Source organism: Lathamus discolor, chromosome 21, assembly GCF_037157495.1.
Source record: "Lathamus discolor isolate bLatDis1 chromosome 21, bLatDis1.hap1, whole genome shotgun sequence".
Lineage (NCBI taxonomy): Eukaryota > Metazoa > Chordata > Aves > Psittaciformes > Psittacidae > Lathamus > Lathamus discolor.
In genome coordinates, this window is record NC_088904.1 from 67788 (window position 1) to 80236 (window position 12449).

The 12449-nt window shown below is 59.0% G+C and overlaps 1 protein-coding gene and 1 long non-coding RNA gene across 4 annotated transcripts in view; one reads left to right on the top strand and one right to left on the bottom strand.

Moving 5' to 3' along the window:
- Positions 1-319: 319 nt before the first annotated feature.
- Positions 320-1670, bottom strand: LOC136003302 (uncharacterized). The gene is made up of 2 exons (XR_010608056.1): positions 1306-1670; positions 320-481 (listed from the first exon to the last, which is right to left on the bottom strand). It is a non-coding gene; the product is annotated as an uncharacterized LOC136003302 (long non-coding RNA).
- Positions 1477-12449, top strand: part of NFIC (nuclear factor I C) — a 36624-nt gene continuing 25651 nt past the window's right edge. Inside the window, exons 1-2 of one of the 3 annotated variants that reach the window (XM_065658787.1) lie at positions 1477-2067; positions 3414-3884. In XM_065658787.1, the coding sequence (XP_065514859.1) occupies positions 3855-3884 (30 nt within the window). In that variant the 5' untranslated portion in view covers positions 1477-2067; positions 3414-3854. Of the gene's footprint in view, positions 2068-3357; positions 3885-12449 lie in introns of those variants that run through there. The other 2 variants (XM_065658788.1, XM_065658789.1) reach the window with 2 other exon arrangements.

Consider the following 12449-nt stretch of genomic DNA (forward strand, 5'->3'; position numbering starts at 1 on the left):
TGGCAGGAACAAAATCAGGTCTCATTTCCATAAGGCCAATGGTCACACATTGGTGTCTGACCAACATCTTGAACAGCATAAAACAGACCTGAGAACACTCAAACTGTGCCATGGAATGTCCAGTATCCTGGGAGGCACACGGTGGGTTCAGCAAGTAAAGGGGCTATGGGGATGGATGAAATAAACCTCCAGCATAGCCCCAATCCCTGTTAAAATCAGGCTGACCCGTTGTCAAAATGCTCAGGGCTCACCGAGTCCTCCCAAAAGAAAATAAAATAAAGGCAGAAAAGGATGAAATAAAAACTGAGAGAATACCAGGGCAGCTTGTTTTAATTTTATTGTATATAATAATTTATTTAGCATATTATTTATCATGCTGGAATCATTTGAGTGCGAGACAGGCTGAGATTATGGTCCTGTTCATTCAAGACTCTGTAAGCGTGTCGGAAAAATACAGGCACAGATCATACACTGCAACAAACTAGGGAAAAAATCCTTTTGGTTTTTTTTTTTTTTTTGTTGCCTTCCTATAGAAAAATATGGTTATTTGAAAGGATTAAAAGATTAAGGGATTACTCAGTAACAAGGGTTAAAAACACAGGGCCAGACACAAAGGGGGTCGATAAAAGCAATAGGAATGATACCCCCCCCCCCAATCCAGCCCTTCTCTCCCAGCCCAAATCCAGCTCCTGGGTCGCTGCCAACTTTCCAAGTGGGATCAGGAAGCAGGGAGCAAAGCCTCGGCCCCCACCTAATGCAAAGCGGCCTGTAGCTTTAAGAGACACGCGGGGGGGGGGGGGGGGGGGGAAGTGGGGGAAAGGGGTATGCTGTGGAGGGGAACCCTGTGGATTGGGCACCCTGGGGGGGACGGAGAAAGTGCGGGGGTAGGGGAACGGGATGGAGAATGGGGGGCGTGACCAGCGGACGCGACAGGGGGTGTCCATGGGGCATAGAGTGTGCGGGGGGCGGGGGGAGATGCCCGCGGGGGGGGATCGGGGTACCCAGGGGGAGAATGCTGGGGGGGTTGAGGTGCCACTTGGAGGATGCCGGGGTTGGGGGTGTGGGGGCTACACACCGGAGCTCTCGGTGCGTGGTTTGGCAACCGTGCCCGGCTCTGCCCGCGGCTCCTCCCCGCGCTGCGGTAGCTCCGCACTGGAGCCGCGTCTCCCCCGCCTTCATCTTCCCCCTCCCCTCCATCCCCATCCTCATCCCTATACCCATCGCATCCCCCGCATCCCCCGCCTCCCCCGCGCCGGGCAGGGCCGGCCCCGCACCTCCCTCCGCAGCCCCCCCGCCGCCACCTACCAGCACCGGTTGCGCTGCGAGCGAGCGGGTCCGGAGCCTTCCTCCTCCTTCCTCCCCACCCCTGCACCGGGAGCGATCCCTCCGCAGCGCCGCCGGTGCCCCGGGCGAGGGGAGGAGGCAGAGGAGGAGGGGGAGGGGGAGGAGGAAGAGGAGGCGGCGGCGATGGGGCCGGGGCGCTGCGGGCTGCGAGGAGGAGCCGAGCCCGGCCGGAGTTGGGCTGCGCTGCGGGGGGGCGGGGGGGGTGTCCGCTTTGCTGCTCCATAGGCGCAGCCCGGCCCTCCCCGCTGTGGGGTTTTGTTTTTTTTGGGTGGTGGTGGGGTGGTTTTTTTCCCCCTTTTTTTTTTTCTACAATTTAAAAAAAAATATTTTTTTCTTGCTTTCCAAAAATAACCCTCTCCCCCCACCTCCCCCCTCCCTGCCCTCCAGCCCCGCCGCCCCCCGCGGCAGTGCATGAGGCCGGACCGGGCCCCACGTTCTCCCCCTCCGCAGCCTGGCCCGGTGCGGGCCCCGAGTTGCGGAGCCCGGGACATGGCCCCTGGGAGCGCGGCGGAGCCGGAGCGAGCGTGACCGCCCCGGCCGGGGGGGGGAGGGGGCTGCAGCGTTATTCGTGGGGTGTTCATCCTGTAATTATTATTTTTGGAGGGGGGGCGACGTTTTTCTTCCTCCTCCTCGGTGGCAAACACACGGTTGAGCACAAACTGCCCCCAGCCCACCCTCCCCGCACGGCTTCCCGCAGCAGCCCGTTAATTGCACTTGGCGATGGTAGGTCCCACGACACTTTCGTTTTCTCTTCTACTTTCTTTCTCTTCCTCCTCCTCTCCAACCTCCCCCCTACCCCCCCATTCCACCCCCCCACCCACCCCCCGCGTGTGCGTGTGTCTGCGCGTGCACCCACGGGCAAAAGTTGGTTGCGGAGGGGGATACTTTGGGGGAGGGGGTCTGCCGTGTCCCCACCCGCGGTCTGGGGCTGAGGGTGTCGTGGTGCGGGGCGGGATGTGGGGGACGGGGGGGGGGGGGGGGGGGTCGTAGCGCGGGGGGAGGCCCCGCAGCCGGCGGAAGGTTGGATGTAACTGAAAATGGCCGCTAGAAAAGGGGCGGGGAGGCCGCTGGCAGCTCCGACTTGAACTTGGAAGTGACGCTCCGGAGGGGTCGCGGCTCTGCCCGCACCGGGAAAGGGGGGGCGCAGATACCACCACCCCCCTCCGCAGCTACCATCCCCGGTATTAGAATGAGCCCACCCCCGCCGCAATGGGCTTTTTCTGCTTCATCTCCCCCACCCCTTCGCAACGGCTCCCATCACCCCCGCACCGAGTCGGGGGAGTGCGGGGGGGGTCCCGGATCGGGCGGTGAAGTTGGTATGGTTCTTAATGAGGTTTGAGGGAGGGAACCCCCAACCCCGCTTCATTCCCCGGTGGAGATTCGAGGCCGGCGAAAGTTGCGAGCGGAACTGAGTTGTGCGGGAGAGGAGCTGCGGGGGGGCGGGGAAAAAAACCCCTTTGCGGCCCCCCCGCTGCAGGGACCCGTCAGACCCCCCCCCCCCCCCCCCCGGGTGTGTGTTTGGGGCGGGGGCTCCGCGTCCTGCGGGGGATTCCCTTTGTTTTTCCGTAATTAGCTTTAAAGCCGCGGAAGTGCGCGGTGCAGCGGGAAGCTGAGGCTCGGAACCGTTTCGTGCGCTCGTTATTGGGGGTGGTGGTGGATGCGGGGCTGCCCCCCCATCAGCTCCCTCCCCGTGCCGGGGCCAAGGTTGCCCGTCAATCTGCAGCTTTTCGCCGCGTTGGCTCCGTTAGTTAGCTATTAAAAAAGCACCAAAACACCCAAAAGTCGGGGGGTGCAACCCCGCGGGGGGGGGTCACCCGTCCCTCCCCTGCTCCGCAGTGCCTTTAGGCCTGCGAGTCAAAGGGGGTTCCTACATCTTTAAATGGGATGTAATATTTTGGGATGGGCTTTTTTCATCACGTCACTTCATTCCTCGCTCTTTTTTTTTTTTTTCTCTTCTTCTTCGCCTCGGTTTTTTTTTTTTTTTTTATTTATTTTTTTTCCTCTCTTTTTTTTTCCTCCCTTTCCCGCTGTCCTCCCTCCTTCCCTCCCTCCGTCTCTCCCACTCTCAGATGGGGCCGCGGCCCCGTTGACTCCTACCCGCAGCTAGAGCGCGGACTCCCCCCGACCCTCCCTTTGGCCAACGTGAGCCTTTGGCTTTTTTTAATCCCACCACCCTCCCCCAAAAACCATCAACACCCCCACCCCAGAAAAAAACAAAACGTTTTATTTCCCAAAACGGGTGAGGAAATTTGCTTTTATATATCTATATACATAATTTTTAATTGTTTTATTATTTTTCCTCCCGGCGGGTGGAAGTTGGCCCCGGGTTATATCCTCCTCGCCCCCCCTCCCCAGCCCCGTTCCCCCCCCCCGGGCCCCGCAGAGCCGCTCGGAAGGAGAAAGGGAGGAAAAAAAAACGCCCGGACTGCTCCAGCCTCCGAAATGACTCAGTAACTTTTACGCCTCGAGTCTCAGCCCTGCAATTAGCCACTTGCCCAGCGCGGCTCGGGATGTATTCGTCTCCTCTCTGCCTGACCCAGGTAACTGGACCCCCCGTGTCCCGTGTCCTCCCCTAATTATCCCCCCTTCACCGCAACAGACTTTTACAGTTGCAACGCAAAAAAAGAAATAAGGAAAAGAGGAGAAAAAAAAATATCAAACAGCCCCCCCCCCCCCCCCCAAAAATAGTTACAGCGCGGAGCAGCCGCGTTTCTCTTCTGCTCTCCCCCCCCCCCCCCCGCGTTTTTACCCTTTTTTTTTTTTTTTTGGTGTTTCTGGTGCTTTTAAGGGGTTTTCTGCCTCCGGTTTCACTTGGGGTGGGGTTGGGAGGGGAGGTTGCATTGTGGTTTGGGTGTTTTGGGGGTTTGGTTTATTTTGTTGCTGATCCCGGAGGTTGTGGGGTCCAGCTGGTGGCTTTGGGGGTGCGGGGGGGGGGGGATCCCCACTTTAGGGTCGGTGGGAGGCTCGGCGCTGTGGGTTCAGCCTCAACAACACCACCACTTGTGTCGGTAGAAACTTTTTCTTCCCCCTCCCCCCCCAACTGGCTGCACATGGTGGGGTGCAGGAGGTGGGTTTTGGGGTGGCTTTTCTTTCAAAATCCTCCCAAGTTTGGTACAATTTGGAAGCAGTTGTGCCATGTGCTGGTGGCTGAGAGGTGGGGGGGATTGTGCGTGGCAGGATGTGGAGGGCACCCCCTTAGTCTTTGGGGCGGGGGGGGGAATGTTGGTGTCGAAGAGCAGCCCCGAGCCATGTGTGTGGGGACGCCAGTGTCACTCGAGTCCACGCCAACGTGGCCGGTGGTGTGGGCAAGAAGGGGGTGTCCACAAAGGCTCCCCCAGCAGCCAGTGCGAGGCTTTGGGGACCCCCACTCGCCCACTGCGGCTCCGTCTTTGCTCTGTCCTTATCGATCACTGATATTTATTTAATTATTGAGCAGGCAGCTCCCCCCCTCCCTAACCTCTTCCCTGCTCTAAACCAGCCTCGTGCCACACCAGGGGTGGCCACTGCTGGTGGAGCCCCCATGCCAGGGGTTCTCCTGCCAGAGGGCCCTGATACCATGGGCCAGAGGTATGGGCAGGGTCCAGCCCCACCTTGGAGGCCTGTACCTGGGGAGCTCATGGAGCTCCTGCGTAGCCCCTGTGTGGTGCCTGACGTCCACAGGGCTTCAGCCTTGGCCCCATCTCTCCATGGGTGCAGTGCAGCACATGGGGCTGGGGATGGTACTAGCATGGGCACAGGCATGGGCATGGGCAGAGGTGGGCAGCACAGGGGCTGTTCACAGCACCGTGGGGTGCTGCTGCCCAGCCTGGGGTTCGCTTGGCAAAGGGTCACACCTCAATCCTTTCTTCTTTCTTTTTCTGGGTTTTTTTTTTATTTTATTTTTTTATTTAATTTTTTTTCTTCTTCATCTTCTTTTTCTTCTTTCTCTTCTCTTTTCTTCTTTTCTTCTTTCTTTTTCATTTCCTTCTTTCCTTTCCTTTCCCTTTTCTTTTATCTCTTTCTTTTCCTTTCCTTTTTTTTTTCCTTTTATTTTTTCCTTTCCCTTTTTTATTTTCTCTTTTCTCCTTTCCTCTCTTTTCTCTTTTTTTCCCTTCTCTCCCCTTCCACCATGACTCCATCTTTTCCTGGGATCCCGCCACCCCACTCTCCACCAGCGCTGAGCCCTGGTTGCCCACTCTCTACTCTGGGCTGCAGTAGGAGCCGCTGGCTGCACGGCCGGGGCAGTTCCGCTCCCAGATCTGGGATCCCGGAGCTATTCCCAGCACTTTGCCCGGCCGACAGGGGGGAGTGGGATTTTCCTCCGCAGATCCCAGCCTCTGCCCTGATGTCTGCATGAGGGGAATGCTTCGGTTTCCCCCTCCATTGCCCTTGCGTAGCCTCAGCTTCGATTCCGCCGGGCTCAGATGGGATCAGACGTTGTCTGCACCTACCAGATCCAGCCCCACTGTTCCCATCTCAGCTCCGTGGGGAGGATTGCTTTGGCTCAGGAGCTGCAGATGGTGATGTGGATACATTGGAACGTGCGCGGGAGCCGCCCTTGCCTCGGCCTTCACGCATCTCCCGAGCTGCCACCGCCGGCCCCTCAAGCATGGCATGGCCACTTGCACCCCGGCTGCTCTTAGGGGCAGCCACCCTTCCCAGCCGGAACTGGTCCAAGCTGGGACTGGGCAGCCCAGTGGCACCAAAATAGCCCTGGCAAAGGCATCAGCCGGGACATGATCCCATTGGGGCCTTGGCCGAGTTTCCCATCAGGCAAGGAGGTTACTTTGTGCTTTCCTGGGTGCTCTGTCCCTGCCTAGGAACTTCCTGGCTCACCTCCATCCCTGCTCAGGGACAGGCCAGGAGCTCTCTGGATTAGCAGGGAAGTGGCACCAGAGCCGCTGCTGCAAGACGAAATAACCCTGACATTAAGGACCTGCCGTGCGTGTGTTCCTCGGGAGCTGCTGCTGCAGTGTTCCCAGAGTCGTAACAGTTATCCCAGCTTCTGGAGCTGCACTGGGGTTGGGGTGGGGCAGGATTTGAGTTGCTCCTGGGGAGGTAGATGTGCAAATCCGATGACCGGTGATGCTTATGCAAACCTCTCTCATCAACTCTGGTACCTACAGTCTGGGGGCGAGGTGAGGTAGGAGCCAGTGTTCAAGGCAACCAGAGCAATGGGAGCTTGTTGTCCTGCTGGGATCCAGCTGGAGACCTTCTCCCAAGACCCACGAGTCTGCTAAGACTGGGAGAGGGAAGTTGGCTCTGTCCATCGCCACTGTCTCAGGCACGTGGCAGGAGCAGGGATCATCCTTCGGCAAATCTCCTTCCCAAAAGTGCAAGCACGGGGAGCACCAGTGCTCGCCCCCTCCACCAGTAGCTCCATCTAACTGGCTTCCAGCCAGGAGCTCAGATTGGCTGCCAATGGATGGGAGCAGTGAGCTGGGCATGGTGGGGGGGAGAGATGGAAGGTTGCAACACAACTTTCAATTCTCCCATCTGCTGAGTATTGTTTGGGGAAAACAATGAAGCTGTTCTTTAAGCACAACCTTCAGGAGAGCCCTGCTTGTGCCTGCCAGGCCAGGCGCTGCTCGAGCTGATCCCAAGTCCTCACCATAAACCAGATCCTGTTTTAAGTGTGGTGCATGGGGCTGGGATGGGCATGCGGCGTGACCTGCTGCAGGAGAGACGCAGTCGGGTGAGAGCCGAGCGAGCGGCCGGAGCGAGTGCTGCACCACTCTCCACCGCATCACCTTGAACTTGGCTGGGGCCTCGTGCAATAAATCAACCACCCTTCTCCAGCGCTCCAATAATTCATCTTCCTGGGCAGCTCTGGCCCTGCTTGTGCTTCCCTGCCTGCCCACGGTTCCTTGCTTCCCTCCCTGCCTTTCCCTCTGTTACTGGGGCAGGGAGCAAACCCACCGTGTGCCCAGTGCTGCATGTGCACGCTTCTGCAGCTCACTGAACAAAGCCCAGCTCGCTGCCCGCCCACCTTGAAGCAATAGGGAAGAGTTCCCTTTGGGGCTGGTTTTTCTATTCCTTCGATCACGGGTGGGCTGGGGATGGATGATGGGATTGGCACATGACCTGAGCCTGCTTTGACCCGCCGTTTTTAACCGCTCTCATGGCAGCATGGCTAGTGTGGTGGGATGTGGACAGGGCAGTGCTGGCATGGTAAGGCTCAGTGGGCAGAGGAGCTAGCCACATTCTCCTTGGAAAGGTGCAGAAAATAGCATGGAAGGTTGCTCCCCCAGGAGCCGTGGGAGCTTGGGAACTCCAGGTGAAAACTGCCACGGTGGCAGCCGAAGATTCATCCTGGCTCAGGGCTGTGTGCGGCAGGGAGAGTCTGGCACTTTGTTTGGCACCTAGAGGGAGAGGAGAGTATGGTGTCCTCTGCCTTGGGGCGATGGAGGCAGGTCTCTGCAGGGGAGGGCTCTCCAGGACCATTTGGTGTGCCTGCTTCCCAGCTTTTCAGTGCTGCCTGTACCAGCCTTCCCATGCCTGGTCTCTGGACACTTCCCCACACTCCAAGGGGTACCCATTGTCCCCTGTCTTCCATGTCATGGCTGTGCTTGTCCTGGGGCAAGCCAAGCTCTGGATGGTAGGATAAGGATGGTAGTGGCACTGACATGGAATTGGAGGGGAAGAAGGAGGGCTTGGAAGGAGATAAAATATCTCCCCGTGAGGCTGGAACCCTGTCCGTGCCATGGCTCTTGGTGCACCAGGGTGGCAGCATCATCACCGAGCACTACCAAGGGGCTGAGTGCTGATGGGAGGGGGCCAGGGGGCTCCCATGCCTGTCAGTCCCTGCAGCTGAGCTGGGTGGTGCAGGCAGGGCCTCGGGGTGCCCGGGACACTGTCTGTTCCTCGGGGACCCCAGGGCACTGCTTCCTCCTGTGGCACCTTGGGCTGTGCTGGGCAGGTTGGGGCAGGGTGGTGAAAGTGATGGGGAGCAGCTGGAGCATCAGTGGGTGCCTGTCTTTTCCACATGGCATTGCCGGTGATGTCCCCACAGCGCCATGGGGCTGAGCCCCAGAGGAGCACTGCTTACTGCCAAACTCTGGTGGGTTTTGGGTACCAAAGAATCATTGGAAGCTTTGGATGCGCCAGATTGGTACAGGCAAGAACTCAGCCTCCCTCCCTGGCCCTTTTGAGTGTCACCCGATGAGATGGTGTCACCGTCGGGAAGCAGACAGAGACCCCTGCGCAGGATATCCCAGGGCCTGCCTGTCCGTCATGTGGGCCCCAGGCAGGCATCCCCACGGCTGCACTGCACTGTGCCAGCTTGGCCTGGACCCAGTGCTGGCCGCCAAGGCTCGGCGCTTCCCAAGTCCTGGAGAGGAGCTGGGAAAGGATCCCATGGCCCAGGTGAGGCAGTGCTCCTGCGCCAGGGGACCCACAGGCCAGCCGCTGCCAAGGATTGATTTCCCGGTTAACTCGCCACTGCTTGGAAAGCACATCCATCCTACTTCCCTGGCCAGCAGCCAGCTTGGAGCAGCATTTTGGGTGAAATCCTTAGGTCTAGGCTTCGGGCTGCCCACCTTGGGCATAGCTCTCCCCTAGGCAGCACCGCCTGGCACGGGAACGCCACGATCCAGCCATCCTGCTGACACCCCTCCTCCACTTCTTGGGAATTTGTACAGATCTGCAGCCAGGTGGATTTATTTTAAAACCTGGATTTTTATCTTGTTTTTTGAGAAGTCTTTTGCTCTCCTTGCAAAGGGCCCCTGCATTCTCTTTGCGGGGAAATGGTATTTGACCGGCTCTTGTCCAAAAAAAACCCCCAATGTGTTTCTGATCACGAAAAATCCAGGAATATTTTTGCTTTCAAATGGGTAAAAAAAAAAAAAAACCCAAAAAAAAAAACCAACCCAGAGAGAAATGTTGATTTTCCACCCAGCCATTTCCCCTTTCCCCAAAACTGCCCCAGAATGAGAGGCACCATCACTCCCTCCTTATCCCAGGACACCATCCCAGGGGCATCGTCCCACCAGGGATGCCACCCAGGGCTCATCCAGCCCCTGGCAGTGCTGAGCACCCTGCTGTCTTCTCAGAACCCCCCTTTTCCAGCTGCTCCCATCTTGTGGAGTGCTGCCAGGGAGGATGGAGAATGACAGTGACCCTGGGGAGCCACGACCATCGTGTTTGCTGAAGAGCTCCCAACTGCCTGCCTGCCTTGCCCTGCTATGATGGGCCATGAAGCTGCTCCATCCTATGGTTGCTTTGTGGGAGCTGGCATGTGCTGGATCATGCACCCCCATCTCGCCATCCCCCGGCTCCTTCCCGGTAACTGGGGCTGTCTTGTGACCCCGCCACGCTGCACCACACAAAATCTCCTTTAGTAACCCATGCACCAGGACAGGCACGCTGCGAATACCAATGAGGTGGTGCGGGGCGAAAAGTGCCGAGTCAAGGGTTTTCCATGGAAATGGCACCGCGTGAGGGAGTGAGCGGGAGCGTGCGCCTGGAGCCAGCACTCCAAGGGCTGGGCGGTTGGGGGACTGCATGCTGGGAGGTACTGGGGGGCAGTAGGGTGCCCCAGCGAGTGTGAGAGTGATGGGGTGCGTTGTGGGACTCATGGCCAGGGCACGGAGGCGCATCCACTGCGGTCAAGGACGGCGTGGCTCGGCTCGGCTTTCCTGCTGTCTGGCTGCAGGGAAGCGCTCGCCTGCCCCGGCCAAGCGCGCTCCTGATCAAAGGCACAGGCAGGAGGGCGCAGGCTTGTGCGAGCAGCACCCCTGGCCGCCCGCCACCCCACCACCCCGCTCCGCTCCCCCGGGAGTTTGTTAAACAAATTTTTGTTAATTGCACAAGCCCAGGAGTTTGGTGGAGAAAAAAGCCGGGAAATTCCCCTCCCCTGGGCCACCCCTTCCCCGCTTCCCCTGCAGTGCTGTTGGGGAGCAGCCGGGTCTGCCCGAGGCTCTGCACACCCCGGCGCCTGCGGGGAGCAGCTGCAGGGTGTCCTCAGGTCACTCCTGCCTGCACTCCAGCTCCTTGGAGCCTGGTCACCCATGGCCTCTCTGCTCCAGACTCGAGGGTTGGACCCTGTCACCGGGTGCGGTGACACCCGGCACCTCGACCACCAGCGTTTGCCGTCTCTTGGACGTTTCCCCCCCCGGAAACGGCCTTTGTGAGCCGCCTGTGGGCAGCCCCCGCCACCGAATCCTGTCAGATTAGTGAACATATGGGATAAAAGCCTCGGCTTGGCGGCGGCTCTGTACCGGGAGGGGGCTCTGGCCGGAGCTCTGCCAAGAAGGGAGGATGCATGGCCGGGCGCCTGCCTCAGCTCCTGCTGAGGTCATGGCTATAGATAGCCCGGGAGGGCACAGGGCCGAGGGCAGGATCCACACAAGCCCTTTCTAGTCCCATGGGCACCCAGTGCCTTGGGGGGAGCCACTGCCGACACTCAGGGCGTGCTGGTGGCAGGAGGAGGTTGGCTGGGCCAGTCGCCGGCCACTGTTGCTGCAGGCTGTGACTCTGCACCTGCAGGGATGCACTGCGCAGCATCACCATCCCCTCTCCATCCATGATCATCCATCTCCATCCTCAGCAGTGAGCAGGGTCCCACAGCTCTGTTGGCTCCGTGGCCAATGCCATACCCAGGGGTGGCTTTTGATGTTGTTTCTTACCAGGTCTCCTTCCAGGCTGCGTCATCTCCACCACCGGGGTGCACCCATGTATGCAAAGAGGCTGGGTTGGGTTGTGTGGGGCTAGCGTTCCCCCCCTCCAGCTCTCTGGTCATGGTGCAGCTCAGCTCCCCACATGGCAGGGTGCCCCCACCAGCCCCGTGGGGCCCCAGAGCGCCGGGGTGGCTGGGGAAGGCGTTGTTGATGAGGGCACTAAAAATAGAGTGGGACTGGGATCTTAATGGGACTTTGTGGGAAACCTGGAAACATTTTCTCATCCCCGTAAATGAGTCCAGATGCATTAGCAATGACTGCATCGCATCCTGAGGTGCCGCCGGAGGGAACCAGGACGCGCTCGGCAGCCTCCTTGCCTAGTGCTGAGGAATTGGTTGGAGAATGAAGTCCTTGCTGTGTCCTGTGTGGGGATGGGGACAGAGAGGCACTGGCTGAAGCTTGCCTGGTGTCACTGAGGGTGTGCACACGGGTGCTGTTGGGTTGATGTGCATGTGGGCATGTGTGCGTGGTAATGGCACTGCAGTCCCCAAGCCTTGGGGTGGGCAGTGGGAGACAGCACTGCACCCCACTACACCCCATGGTGGCATTGAGCTGGTGGGAGGGTTTCCTTCTGCAACACCGGGATATTGGCTGGGATAGTTGCTCCCAGAGCACCCAGCCCAGCTTGGGGACCTTGGACTCCCCAAGGGGATGGCTCTGGGCCAGCCCGGGCAAGTAGCCCAGGGTGGGTGGCTGGTGGCCTCCACATCACGAGGCAGGTTGGCATGGCAGGCTCAGCGGTGTGGTAGTGGCACTTAGTGGTTACACTGATATCCCAGGAGGCAAAGACAGTCTTGATCCATCCTTTGGCTCTGTTTTGGGTGGGGAGCAGCACCTGGCATGGGAGAGGGGCAACAAGGGAGCCAGCCACCAGCCTCTGCGCTGGGCACTGCCAGCGTCCCAAACAGAGCCCCTTTGTGCGAGCTGGCCCCATTCCTGCTGCTTGGGAAGCATCCAAGTCCCTCCCGAAATTGGACCCGGCTGGACTCAGCCTTTGAGCCTCCCCAGGAAGGCTCTACAGAGCTGCCAACCACGGCTGAACCCCTGTTTGCATCCATTAGAGCATCATGGTCCCTCAGCACTCGGGGTGCAGTAATGCAGCTGTGTTCAAGGTAGTGCCAGTGCCTCGTCTCTCTTTGCTCCCTGCTGCCATTCTGTGCCTCAGTTTCTCCATGCCTATGTGCAGGGGCCTGGTGGGGTGTACCCAGCCCCCAGGGAGCCTGTGAGATGCTGGAGCAGAAGCTGACCCTCAGATAATGTCCATGGTTTTGGCACAGGCTCCAGGGGTGGACAATCCTCCTGCAAGGTCGTCGGCTCCTCAGGGAAAGGCCAGGGTTATTTTTAACTGGTGACTTGATCCAACCTGCCAAGGATTGGATTTGCAGTGGCGTGAGCATGGGGAGCCCATCACAGGGTGCAGAGGTACCCCCTGGGTCTTCTCCTTCCCCT